At 48.3% G+C, this 13758-nt stretch overlaps 1 protein-coding gene across 1 annotated transcript in view; it reads left to right on the top strand.

Annotated features, from left to right (window-relative positions):
• Positions 1-2410: 2410 nt before the first annotated feature.
• The window catches only part of LOC137323068 (T-cell surface protein tactile-like), a 166899-nt gene continuing 155551 nt past the window's right edge, over positions 2411-13758 (top strand). The window contains exon 1 of the mRNA XM_067986469.1: positions 2411-2528. Within this exon, the coding sequence (XP_067842570.1) occupies positions 2462-2528 (67 nt within the window). The 5' untranslated portion in view covers positions 2411-2461. The remainder of the gene's footprint in view (positions 2529-13758) is intronic.

Below are 13758 nucleotides of genomic sequence, written 5' to 3' on the forward strand. Positions count from 1 at the left end.
GCACCCATGTGGGCCATTCACTGTGGGACTGCTTTCTCAAAGACTGACAGATCAGACAATGTGAGAAACAATCAAACTTTTATTCAGCAAACAATGGTAATGCAAACAGGCTTCACATGGCAATGATGCACAAAAATGAACTTTCGACCAGGAAACACCGAATGCAAGTTCCAGATCCTTCTACATAAATGTGCACCACTGAGCAGCAACAGAACAGGTGAACTGACAAAGTTCAGACTTTCAGTACAATATATAAACATCTCTATGGGAAATTAGTTCCATCTGAAGCTTAAGAAAGATGTGATCGTGGACAAAAAAAAGTGAGCCATGCCTGCTCCACTTGGGATTCTTTTTTTTTTATTCGTTCATGGGATGTGGGCGTCGCTGGCGAGGCCGGCATTTATTGTCCATCCCTAATTGCCCTTGAGAAGGTGGTGGTGAGCCGCCTTCTTGAACCGCTGCAGTCCGTGTGGTGACGGTTCTCCCACAATGTTGTTAGGAAGGGAATTCCAGGATTTTGACCCAGCGACGATGAAGGAACGGCGATATATTTCCAAGTCGGGATGGTGTGTGACTTGGAGGGGAACGTGCAGGTGGTGTTGTTCCCATGAGCCTGCTGCCCTTGTCCTTCTAGGAGGTAGAGGTCACGGGTTTGGGAAGTGCTGTCGAAGAAGCCTTGGGGAGTTGCTGCAGTGCATCCTGTGGATGGTACACACTGCAGCCATGGTGCACTGGTGGTGGAGGGAGTGAATATTTAGGGTGGTGGATGGGGTGCCAATCAAGCGGCCTGCTTTGTCCTGGATGATGTCAAGCTTTTTGAGTGTTGTTGGAGCTGCACTCATCCAGGCAAGTGGAGAGTATTCCATCACACTCCTGACTTTGGCCTTGTAGATGGTGGAAAGGCTTTGGGGAGTCAGGAGGTGAGTCACTCGCCACAAAATACCCAGCCTCTGACCTGCTCTAGTAGCCACAGTATTTGTATGGCTGGTCCAGTTAAGTTTCTGGTCAATGGTGAGCACCAGGATGTTGATGGTGGGGGATTCGGCGATGGTAATGACGCTGAATGTCAAGGGGAGGTGGTTAGACTCTGTCTTGTTGGAGAAGGTCATTGCCTGGCAGAGGCCACCATCAAAAAGTTAGTTTTAAAAAATGTTTTAAAAACATTCTTGTGGAGCCAGGAGAATCAAGACAGCTCCCCCGACAGGACTCGCCACCCCCTCCCCCCTCCCACCAACCCCCCGAGATTTACATTGAATGCTACAGGCGCCGGCAGCTCTCCCAAATAATGTTAACGAGGCCCACTTCCTGGCCAGCCTCGGACCTCTCGGTTGGGCCGCACCCATTTCAGGCCCGCAAACGGGCCTAAAGGAATTTCCAGCCTGCTGTGTGCACATTTGGGCTCTGCATTATAGGGGCAATAGAGAGTGCACAGGCATATTCACTAGGATTCTGGCTGGTATGAGGGAATATAAATGTGAAGAAACACTTGAAAAATTGGGTCTGTTTTCATTAGAACATGATGTGGAGATGCCGGTGATGGACTGGGGTTGACAATTGTAAACAATTTTACAACACCAAGTTATAGTCCAGCAATTTTATTTTAAATTCACAAGCTTTCGGAGATTTTCTCCTTCCTCAGGCATTAGAACAGAGGAGCTTAAGGGGCTATTTGATGGATGTGTTTAAAATTACAAAGGGATGGGATAGAGTGGTTAAATGGTATCCCAGTGGTTAAAAGGTATTCCAGTGGTTAAAAGGTATAGAATGAGGGAATATGGGTATAAGATTAAATGACAGAGGAGGTGAAACCTTTTACACAGATGGTTGTACGGGTGTGGAATGCATTATGAGAGTTAATGATTGAAGCAGAGACCATGTCAACATTTAAGAATAGGTTAGACAGGTGGGTGAAGGAAAGAGGAATAAAGGGATATGGGAACAGGGTGGTCTAGGGGATTAGGGCCACTGCTCACGTCGAGGATAAACAACAACATTGACAGGTCAGGTTGAAGGGCCTGTTTCTCTGTTGTAATTTCTGTGTAATTCTATGTAAGTGCCTTGGGGTATCTTATACATTAAATGCGTTATTTAAGTAAAATTTCTGTTGAACGAACAGATAATCTGCTTTTCTGGTGTACACTGAGGGAGGAGTTTTGCCTGCAATTTTGAATATTGCAGATGGTCTCCAGAGGGTCCAAAAAGCAAATTATTCTCAGTATGGATTCTGTTTGATTAAACATTTTTGCCTCTTACCTGTGTGTGTTACTGTGGGATGTTGCAGATGTAGCTGCTGCTAACAGCCCTGTTGAACGGATGTGGCTATATGATGAAAGGAAACAAAGTTAAAGCTGGTGTTAGTGTTGTGATTCATTGCCTAGCTGTTGAGCTCAGCTTCCTGTGCTGTAGTGGTACTGAGGAACCACAATGGCAGAACGAGCTGTGAGGATCTGACACGAAAACCATGGCTGCACAAGCAAAACGCAGCCATCCTCCACTCTGCCTCTTTGTGTTGATAAATCTTGTCCAAGGTAAGTGCCACCGTCATTGATTCAAACTCTTTCTTCCCGAAATGAAAGAAGTGCAGACGTGGGTACTTTGTGTGCACCAGCATCATCTTCTCTGAGGATGTTGAAGTTACTTACACCGTCCTCTAACGTGTGTTGTACAATGTTAGGTTCATCTGTGACTAGAGAACATATCCGTGACACGAAGATTCAGTATGTGGTGTGGTGTGCTGATTTTCCTGGTAGGAAGTTCTTGGTTATGCCATGTGGTGTAGCTGTTGTAAGGGGTTTTGTTTCCGGGGCTTATCGTAGGTCAGCCAGTTATGTTTTCCTGAGCTGCCCTGCCCGCTGTGCGGTTTCGAATCGCTTTCCCCTTCTTGATTCTGAGCTCAGGACTTATCGAGTGGTAATAAGAACAGACGAACAGACCAGTGGATTGGTGCAAGGAAAACCAATGTTTATTAATAAGAAAACTAAAACTATAAGGTAAACAGTATTATACAGAAGATAAAAGGAATCGCTATGGATGCAATACAGTCTTACACTTAACGGGGTGGAAGAAACGGACACATCGAGGGAAAATTCTAAAATCACAATTTTAGCAATACCCCTTTAACTCCCACCCTTACACCGAGCTAGGTTGTCTTGTGGCGGCCAGAAAAAAAAATAATGCTCACCGTGAAACAGATGAAATGGCCTGGCCCCTGTGTCCTGCTGCTGCCTTCGACATGTGGTTGCGATGTTTGCTGGACGGCCTTCCTTCTTGGTTGCTAGCAGGCAAGCAGGACACTGGGCCAAGGCGAAGAGAGAAGAAAAGAGAGAGAGGTTCTGGGATGCCCCCAGTTATACCCTCCCGGTAATGGGTTAATTTCGCACCTCATCAGTTTGCTCCATTGTCCGATTTGGGCATGAAAATGTAAGACAATAGGGTCCCGATCTTGGCCCATTTACATTAATGGCCGGTACCTGTACTGATCGGTTCCATAACTGCTTTCCATTGTTCCGAATGTTCCTTAATGGGTTACCTTTAGTCCTGGGATCACTCCTGTGTGGACCGGCAACGTTGATGGCTTGCCTCAGGGCGTGAATGCAACTGCATTGTTCAAAGAGAATCCAATTTCAAATGCTGCAGCCTTTGGCCATGTGTCTGACCGCAGCCATTTTGAAAGACCCTGGATTTTTAAAAACACAGTCACACCAGGGTTTCTTTAATAACTCCAATAAATCTTCGGTGGGGGGGGGACATGTGAAATTTTGCGAATCCTTTCACTCCCCCTGTGGATACCTAAACTTGCTTGAAGTGTCCATGCAAGGTGAGCAAAATTTTCTGACCGTCGCAAACAACCCTCCCCTTTATTTACCTATCCCTTATCCCTCGACACATCCATTCCCTTACTTGGAGAGAACCCCAGTGTACGGCAGGCATTTAGATAGAAAACAAGGTTGAATTACAACAATCCCACACGGAGGGGTCCAAATACCCCTGCACCACTTGGGATGAAACAATATTTCGCATACTATACATTCTTCATTAAAATGAAAATACAATGAAAACAATCTTTATTCAAAACAACACCAAAACGAAAACAATCCTTATTGAAAACAACAAACGGAAGGGACCATCTTTATTAAAATAATGAAACAGGCTGCCATCACTCGCAAGTGATGCGTCACCGAACTCATGCGGGTGTTTCGTCCACCCGAGCATACTGGTCCTTCCATACCCTTTGTGTTCTAACTACTACCTCGAGACCCCTATTCCTACACTGGATGCAAACCAGGTAGAGGACGATCCCGAGCTGACAGATTACTATTACGTGCGATGCCAGACGAATCCAGGAGGAGACCTCTATATTCTCAAAGTTGTCCCACCAGAGTGGGGTCGTAATACTCAGAATATCGGCCCCTATCTGGACAGTCTTCTGTTCCAGCGTGTAAAAGTGTTTTTGGGAAACCACTACTGCTTTTAATAATTTAACGAGATGTTCTGGGAGAGGGGGGATCTGGTAGCCGAAGTGGGCTACATACTTTTGGAGGTTAGTGAAATTCTCTTTCACAGTGAGGTGAACAGTGGATGGTTCAGGGATGGGGACAATTCATAACTGTGCCACTTGAACTTCTGCCTCGGGTTTAAAGCAGAAACTGCTGTCACTCACCGCGCACCAGCTGTGCTGACCGTGCTGGTAGTGAGACGCTGCTGTGGTGACGCAATATGTCCCAGCTCCTATATACGCCACCTGTGGGGGAACATGGCCTTGTGCCATGGCTTCCATGGTGCAGTTTATAGGCTTCGCGTCAGCAGCTCTGAATCCGCACTGCGGTTTTGAATAGGCGTTCAAGTGCTGGGGACACAGGATTATGTGTGATCCCCGGCTCCGGCACCCCGAGAGGTCAGTACCCGTCATAGCATGCTATCACTTTATGACGTAGGGCGAGACCGCTGTAAAACGAATGAGTGCACCCCCCTGAATGACACCAATGTTCTCCACCCTGTACACCGGTGCGGGTCGGGCCGTCCTGCCCATGACTGGCATCCTTACAACTATCCCTATGATGGTGTGGTTGGAACGCCCACAGTCCACTGGGACTGGGTAGGCCTCAGAAGCTAGGCGGAGCTGGCACGGACTTAATGTATTCTCAAAAGGGTGGAGGGCTGCGAGGTGTTTGTTGCTGATCCAGGAGGGGACTAAACCTTGCTTTAAATCCTCCAGATTGCTGCGGTCCTCGCCCAGCAACCATGCCCCATACAGCAGGCACACTTCATTCTGCACCGCCTGGTCTGACGCATTCCGATCCTCCCTAATGAGTGCATTCACCGTCTCTGCATGCTTTTCCAGCTCCGCTATGATCTCCTTTAAGTGGAGAGTCATGGCCTGATCTTCGTGCAGTTCCGAACCCACCACCTTATTCGCATCAATTAATATTTTCTTTAATTGCGTTTTTAAACCACTAATCTGGGTCTGCAGCTCGATGTCATCTAAGCTGTTGATGACAGAAGACCCCGTGTTAAAACCAGTTAAGACATCGTTAAAAGCACCCCTTCTTTGTCTCCCAATCCCGTCCAAAAGCTCGTGGGTGTATAGTCTGGTTCTGTCAACGTCTGATAAATCAAACTGATAAAATTTACGGAACATCTCTTTTAAGAGGGCTTGATACAACTGCGCAGTCTCTGTGGGGCACCAGGCGGGTAGGTGTACCTCGGTGAGGTTTAAAATCACGGAGGCTACCGCGTAGTGTACCCCTTGATACAGCACCTGGTCTGCAGGTACTAGCACCAAGCCGTTCCCTGGTCCCTTGGTGGTGGCGGGGCATCCCTCTACTATCATACGTGACGTTGCGGTCGTGGGCAGGAGCTGTCGGGGGCGGGTTACTAATTCAGTGGCATTAACCGAGATTGGGGAGTATGGGATCGCGCATGCGCCCATACTTCCCAGTCAATCCCCCTCCCGTCATCTTGCCACTGGCTGCGGAAAATGATGGAAATGGCTGTGGGGCAGACCTTCTCTGAACCCCACATACAGACATAGATCCCCTGATCCGGTTCCCACCATTTGTCCCAGTACACACTTAACCCTCCCTGGGTCCCTGTGATGGTCCTGTGGGTGTTATTCCCTAACCTCTCCCACTCTACCCTGGGGTTCCCCATATCCTTACTTAATTTTCTAAGCCACCACCACCTATCCAGGGGAACGTTGCCTTTACATGACAAACATATTCCTTTTCCTGCGGTAACGCTAATCCTTGGGGTGATAATTCGTATCCTCGGGCACTGGAGGGAGGTCTCCCCATATGAAAAACCGGTCTGGCTTGAGTACTGGGTCGAATTTGACCCCAGCCATCCGGGCCAGCTCCCCTCGTGAGTGTACAAGGCGATTTCATCTGCCTCGCGTAGGCCACTCCCATCGTGGGCTCGGGGCGCCGTTTTTCCGGAGCATCCGAAGATGTGGTGGTCCTCGGTGTTGCCCCTTCTCCCGAGGCTCAGCCCAGACAGGGCGAGCAGGATCACACCTCCGAACATTCCCTTTAATTCCCTGTAAAAGATAAAGAACATCTGGCCGGGCCCCCCATGGGCTTCCTGGCTCGGGTGAAGTGTGAGCGGGTCCCTCGACCTCGACTCACGTAGACAACACTGGAACGGTTCCATCTTAAAATTACACTACGGTTCCACACCTTATAATAAACCTATACATCTTAACTTAAAACTACAAACTTAACTGCTAATGTTATATACATCCGCCGCCCGTCTCCGAGCGGCCAGCTTAAATTCTGTCAGGACTGCTGCAGGCTGCTCCCTGCGCGTGGCTGTACTGACCTTTACTTCCGGTCCCTCACAGCCCGCGACTGCTGGCTGAGGACCTTTGTCTTTCGACTTAACTTTAACGCGGGAGGTGGCCCTTTTAAACTGGGGAGCCGGCGACCATGTCTTGCTAGGCTGGGGTGTCCGAGGGGACCTCCTAGGAAGTGCTGTTGGTGGGGCTACCCTGGCGAGCGGACCCTTGCTGTGGGTCGCAGTCCTCGCTGGCTGGGGGCTTTTCCCCTGTGGCTCCTCCCTTCCCAAGTCTGAGCTGGGGACAGGCAACCCCTCGCTGCCTGCTGCCGGTGGCTGAGAGTCTTCCTCTCCAGGTTCAATACCTGGGTCGGGGGTGGGGCTACCTGCCTCGGGCTCCTCCTCCTCCCCACCTGAGTCCCAGAAGAGAGGGGGAGTGGTTTGGACAGGGGCCTGGGTGACTCCTTCCCTGACGCATGTGACTGTGCCTGCGTGTGCTGCATGTGAGCTGTGACCTGCTGGGAGCTGGGGATTTCTAACCTTTGGTTGGATCCCGGCTGCCTGCTTTCTCGCCTCCGATCTAAACAGCTTACATTGGTTTATATGAAACCATTTCATCCGCCGGGGCAATTTTACAGCGTAAACCATGGGGCTGGCTTTATCTACAATGCTATAGGGTCCCACGTACAGTGGCTCCAAACTCCCCACTCGGGCGTAGTTCCTCACCATTACCTGGTCCCCTATCTCCCACTGATGACTTTTGTTAGGCTCGAGCAGCAATCGGTTATTCCGATGCTGCTTCCCCATACTACCTGCTGCCTGTTCGTAAATCTGCTTCAGGCGCTCGAGGAGTGTTCGGGCGAATTTATCCCAGTTTACCTCCCGAAGGCGCCCTTCAGTAAGAACTGGGGCTAGGACATGGGTGGGGGTTCTCATGACCCTACCGGTCATGAGCTCGTGCGGGGAATACCCCGTACTCTTTGACTGACTGGCCCGGATCCCCATGAGGACCAGAGGCAGGATCTCTGCCCATTTTTGGGGCGAGTCCGCTGTCTCCTTCCTCAGCCTTTCTTTGACGGTGCGGTTCATGCGTTCCACAATCCCTAAGGACTGTGGATTGTGGGCTACGTGCCACTTCCCCTGAATACCGAGCAGCATAAGTGTATTCTGCATGACCTGGCTGGTGAAGTGGCTTCCCTGGTCGGACTCCACAAATTGGGGTAGCTCCCATCGTGAGAACACCTCCCTGACCAGGATCCTTGCAGTCCCTAATGCTGTGGCTTTTCTACAGGGGAAGGCCTCGACCCACTTGGAAAACACGTCCACCAGGACGAGGCAGTGTTTGTAGCCTCCCTGGGCGCTGGGTAGGGGCCCGATGTAATCGATCTGGATCGATTGCCATGGTCCCTCTACTCTCCTAACGTGTCCCATGAGCACCTTCCTTCTGTGGGGGTCGGGGTTATTTGCAGCGCACACGAGACAGCTGGCACAGAACTCGCGGACATCTTCCCGGAGTCCTGGCCACCATCCCGCCTGTTCCACCCGCTGCCAGGTGGTCTCAGGCCTGGGTGTCCTGCTCCCGGCCCTTCATGGGCCAGTTGAAGGAACTCCCTCCGGTGCTGCTGGGGTACTACCCACTGTCCTTCCCTGAACAGCATGCCCTCTCTTATGGAGAGGGCTGCCGCGCCCTAAGGGCCTTCTATCCTCCTACCCTCGCTCACTGCGCTAGTGATGGTTTTCAGGACAGGGTCCTGGGCTTGGACTGTTTTAAGATCCGGGGCTAATGCTACCCCTAAGCTCCTCTGGGTCCCACCCCTGCCTCTAACTGCTGCCACGGGCCCGGACCCATAGGGGTCCCAGAAAATGCCGGTGCGGGCACCCTTCTTGGCCAGCGTGTCGGCCTGCTGGTTGCCCTGGCTGCGGGGTTCTGTGGAGGAGTGGGCCTTCACTTTGTGGATGAAGACCTCGCCTTTCTCCCCCACGGCTGCCAGGATTTTCTCCATGATGTGGAGATGCTGGTGATGGACTAGGGTGGACAAATGTAAGGACTTGCACAACACCAGGTTATAGTCTAACAGTTTTATTTTAAATCACTCACCTGACGAAGGAGGAAAGCTCCGAAAGCTTGTGATTTAAAATAAAACTGTTGGACTGTAACCTGGTGTTGTGCAAGTCCTAGGATTTTCTCCAGCAGGGGTTTTACTGTTAAGGGCCTCCCGTCGGCGGAGGTATATCCGCGACGGGACCAGATGGCCAGGTATTCCGTGCACGAGTTGCACTGTTATGGGTCACTCCGATCAGTGATATAAAAATAATACTGATGGCACAAGGAGCGAGGGCAGGAAAAGGGATGCTTCCTTTTGGTTCTGTGACGATTGTGTTTCAATCTGGTTATGAACCTACATGCCAAATGAGGGCAGTGCCAGTTCCAAGCAGTTTCAAAGAACAATTACATGACTAAGAAAAAGTTTATAGCTTATATATGTTTGTAACTATGAAAATGACATTGAGCTATCCCAGTCTAAGGCTACCAGTGTAAACCGTGCATGAGATAATAATCAGTATCAAACTGACATAAAATTATACATTTATTTTGATATGCTATCCTATTGCTACCAATGATGCTTAGGGATCAAACTAATATCCCCAAGAAATATGTTTAATGATATTAATTTCATCTTGATCTATCACGAACATACATGTTTACATTTAATGACATATATATAATGTGTGTGAGTATGTAATACAATACATTACAATGCAGTGTCACTGAGCATTGATTGCAATCTGTGCTGAATCGTTTTAGTGTAAAGAGGGATACAGCAAAGTATCTACAGTTGTGGTACAACTCCGGTTGCTACTTTGTAACAGCAGAGCTGGTGGCACTAAGTTATGTTGCCAGCTGCGCATCACTCTCTGGTCAGGTAAAGTGAAGGTCTTCTGTCTAATGGCAGTTAAATTTTTAATGTCAGGAAGGTACTTTAAAACCAAAGGGGGGAATTTCTGTCATTAGTGCTGCTGGCACAGAGATTCATACAGTGGGAACACGTCAGGAATCCAGTCCATACCTGCTGCCAACTCATTGTGAGGGTGAAAGAAACAGAATTTTCCATGCGTGTTTCCGATGCATGAAGCTGTGCACCAGGAGCACTGAAGAGAAAAGTTACTCCAAAGTCTAGAAGGTTGGCGTTGCATGGCTTGCAGTCCCACAGCTGCTGCAAAGCTGAATTGAGGTAAGAGTACTTCAACTCAAACCGAAACCTGACTGAAGCCACCAAAATTAAACTGCAGACACTGTGGCAATTCCATGTGATTTTCGTGTCAAATCATTGCAAAATATAGAGTGTAACTGACTCAAATGTGAACTCAAAAGGTCAACAGGGTGGTGTAAACTTCCTGTTAGAGTTGGGACCCAAGCTGCAGAGCCAGTCACACATCAAAGATCAGGATTATCTTGTCATTACAGTTTGAGGCACGTTCTACAAAACAGACTCTGCTTTTCCTCAGCCAATCTTGTGCCCTCTCCTCCCTTCCATGAAATGTCTGCTTGGAATCATTCCCACGGGTTCCTCCAGCACCTTGGGCATTGCCTCACCTAACATCCAGGTGCCACTTGCATTCAATAGCACGGGGTCACTTGATAATGATCCAGTGCTGCCCTCTTGCCGATATTTCACTCCCTATTTCGGGTCAGCTGAAGCCAATTGTAGTGTCCCTATTACCATCCCAGCTGTCCGATAACTCGGCACGAATTGGTGTTCAAGCCTGGGATCTTCCTGGTGTGCATGGTTCAGCTACTCACTGGGTAAACTGATTGAGCCTCTGGAGAACCTTACAAAACTACTGACTGCATTGAGCTTCAGATAGAAACCATTGTATTAAGATACTCATACAATGGAGAGACAAATTGATCCTAGTGCCAGGGACAATTTTTACCCACAAGACGGTTGGAGAAGAAAACATTGATGTAAATGAACTTTGATATGTATGAATTAAAACAGGCCGTTAAATTGAATTAGAAGCTAAAGTATTGGAAATGTGTTTACTGACTTGTCAGACGAATTTGTGCTCAGTTCCCAAAAACAGCAATGAGATGAAGAACCAGTTAATCTGTTTTTGGTGATGTTGGTGGAGGAATCATTGCTGATTAGGACACTGGGAGAACCCCTCTGCTTTTCTTTGAATAGTACAAAGGGACCTTTATTATCCATCTGAGCAGGCAGAAAGGGCCTCGCTTTAACATCGGATCCATAAGACACAGCCTGAAGTTTGTAGAAGTTTGGAACTCTCTCCCGCAAACGGCAATTGATACTAGCTCAATTGCTAAATTTATATCTGAGGTAGATAGATTTGTGGCAACCAAAGGTATTAAGGGAAATGGGCCAAAGGCAGGTATATGGAGTTAGATCACAGATCAGCCATGATCTTATCAAATGGCGGAGCAAGCACGAGGGGCTGAATGGCCGACTCCTGTTCCTATGTTCCTATGAAACCTGCAGAATCATTGTCTGATCTTATCCCGAAACCTGTAGGATCATTGTCTGAACTTAGCCTGATACCTGTAGGATTATTGTCTGATCATAGCCTGATACCTGTAGGATTATTGTCTGATCATAGCCTGATACCTGTAGGATTATTGTCTGATCATAGTCTGATACCTGTAGGATCATTGTCTGATCATAGTCTGATACCTGTAGGATCATTGTCTGATCATAGTCTGATACCTGTAGGATCATTGTCTGATCATAGTCTGATACCTGTAGGATCATTGTCTGATCATAGTCTGATACCTGTAGGATCATTGTCTGATCTTAGTCTGATACCTGTAGGATCATTGTCTGATCATAGTCTGATACCTGTAGGATCATTGTCTGATCATAGTCTGATACCTGTAGGATCATTGTCTGATCATAGTCTGATACCTGTAGGATCATTGTCTGATCATAGTCTGATACCTGTAGGATCATTGTCTGATCATAGCCTGATACCTGTAGGATTATTGTCTGATCTTAGCCAGGTACCTGTCGGATTATTGTCTGATCATAGTCTGATACCTGTCGGATTATTGTCTGATCTTAGCCAGGTACCTGTAGGATTATTGTCTGATCTTAGCCAGGTACCTGTCGGATTATTGTCTGATCATAGTCTGATACCTGTCGGATTATTGTCTGATCATAGTCTGATACCTGTCGGATTATTGTCTGATCATAGCCTGATACCTGTAGGATTATTGTCTGATCATAGTCTGATACCTGTCGGATTATTGTCTGATCTTAGTCTGATACCTGTAGGATCATTGTCTGATATTAGCATGGTGCTTGTAGGATCATTGTCTGATCTTAGCCAGGTACCTGGAGGATCATTCTCTGATCTTATCCCGAAACCAGCAGGATCATTGTCTGATCTTAGTCTAATACCTGTAGGATCATTGTCTGACCTTAGCCTGATGCCTGTAGGATCATTGTCTGACCTTAGTCTGATACATGTCGGATCATTGTCTGACCTTAGCCTGATGCCTGTAGGATCATTGTCTGACCTTAGTCTGATACATGTAGGATCATTGTCTGAACTTAGCCTGATACCTGTAGGATCATTGTCTGATCTTAGTCTGATACCTGCAGGGTCATTGTCTGATCTTAGTCTGATACCTGCAGGGTCATTGTCTGAACTTAGCCTGATGCCTGTAGGATCATTGTCTGACCTTCGTCTGATACATGTTGAGCTGGTGGGTGTGTTCTTTCGTCGGATCTGCGGGTAACCGTCTGTAGTGTTCCTGGTTGTCCAGTTGTCGGTATGCTTCTTTGCAATAGTCCGTTCTGTTCTGTATGACGATGGCTCCTCCTTTGTCCGCTGGTTTGATGACGATGTTGCGGTTGGTCTTGAGAGCGTTGATGGCGTTGCGTTGTGCTCAGGTGACATTCTGGACTGTCTTGTGAGTGCGGCTGATGAATCTGGCGGTTGACGCATCTCCTGACAGCTTGAGCATACATGTCAAGCTTAGGGCAGCGACCCTCCGGAGGAGTCCAGTTTGACTCTTTCTTCTTCGGTTGCTGTAACGCGGATCCCTCTGTCTGCTGTTCCGGGTCGTTGATTGTCTCATTGGGTTCGCTGCTGAAATCTTGGGATTTGTGGAAGAATTCCCGGGGCCTCATTCTCCTGATGAATTCCTCTGTGTCCTCCGCGAGACCAATGGGGTCCATTTTGGGGGTGGGGCAGAAATTGAGCCCTCGGCTGAGAACTTCGATTTCGTCTGGTTGAAGGGTGCGGTTGGACAAATTGACGATAGACTTCCCTGTGGTTGCAACTGTGGTACCAGGGGAGGCTTGGTTGATGCTGGTGGTGATGCCGAGTTTCTCAAGCTTCCTGCTCTTGGTTTTCATGTCGGCAGCGTAGTTCCGTTGCCTCGTATGTTTGGCGGTGTCTCGTAGCTGGTCTGCTGTGTCCTGAGTACAGGTTGAGAGTATGGACTCTATCTTGGTTTCGAGGTTGTGGCGTCTGCTGTAGAGTTGGTGTACGAGATGGTTGCGGAGTGTGCGAGAGGTACGATGGCAGAGTCATTCAGCCACCGATCTTCGGGTAAGCGTTCTCCAAGGCGGACTTCGAGACACACGACAACGCAAAATCGTCAAGCAGAAATTGATAGCCAAGTTCCGCACCCATGAGGACGGCCTCAATCGGGATCTTGGGTTTATGTCACGCTACACGTAACCCCACCAGCGAAAATAGAGTTATCTGTTTTTAATACAACTGGTCATTCTCTCTCTTTCTCTTCCTTTTGGATGTTTCTCTCTCTCTCTCTCTCTCTCTCTGTCTTTGGGTTCTGACCATATGTAGATTCAGTAGTCCTGTATGTAATGTCTCTCTCTGAACACTTTGATTGCCTTGACAACGGGCAGTTGGAAAGATTATCTGCAAACACCAGGCATTGTTCTCTGACTATATATGCGGTAACCTTCATGGAATCCCACACTCACCTGACAAAGGAAA

Source organism: Heptranchias perlo, chromosome 6 (genome assembly GCF_035084215.1).
Source record: "Heptranchias perlo isolate sHepPer1 chromosome 6, sHepPer1.hap1, whole genome shotgun sequence".
Taxonomy (NCBI): domain Eukaryota; kingdom Metazoa; phylum Chordata; class Chondrichthyes; order Hexanchiformes; family Hexanchidae; genus Heptranchias; species Heptranchias perlo.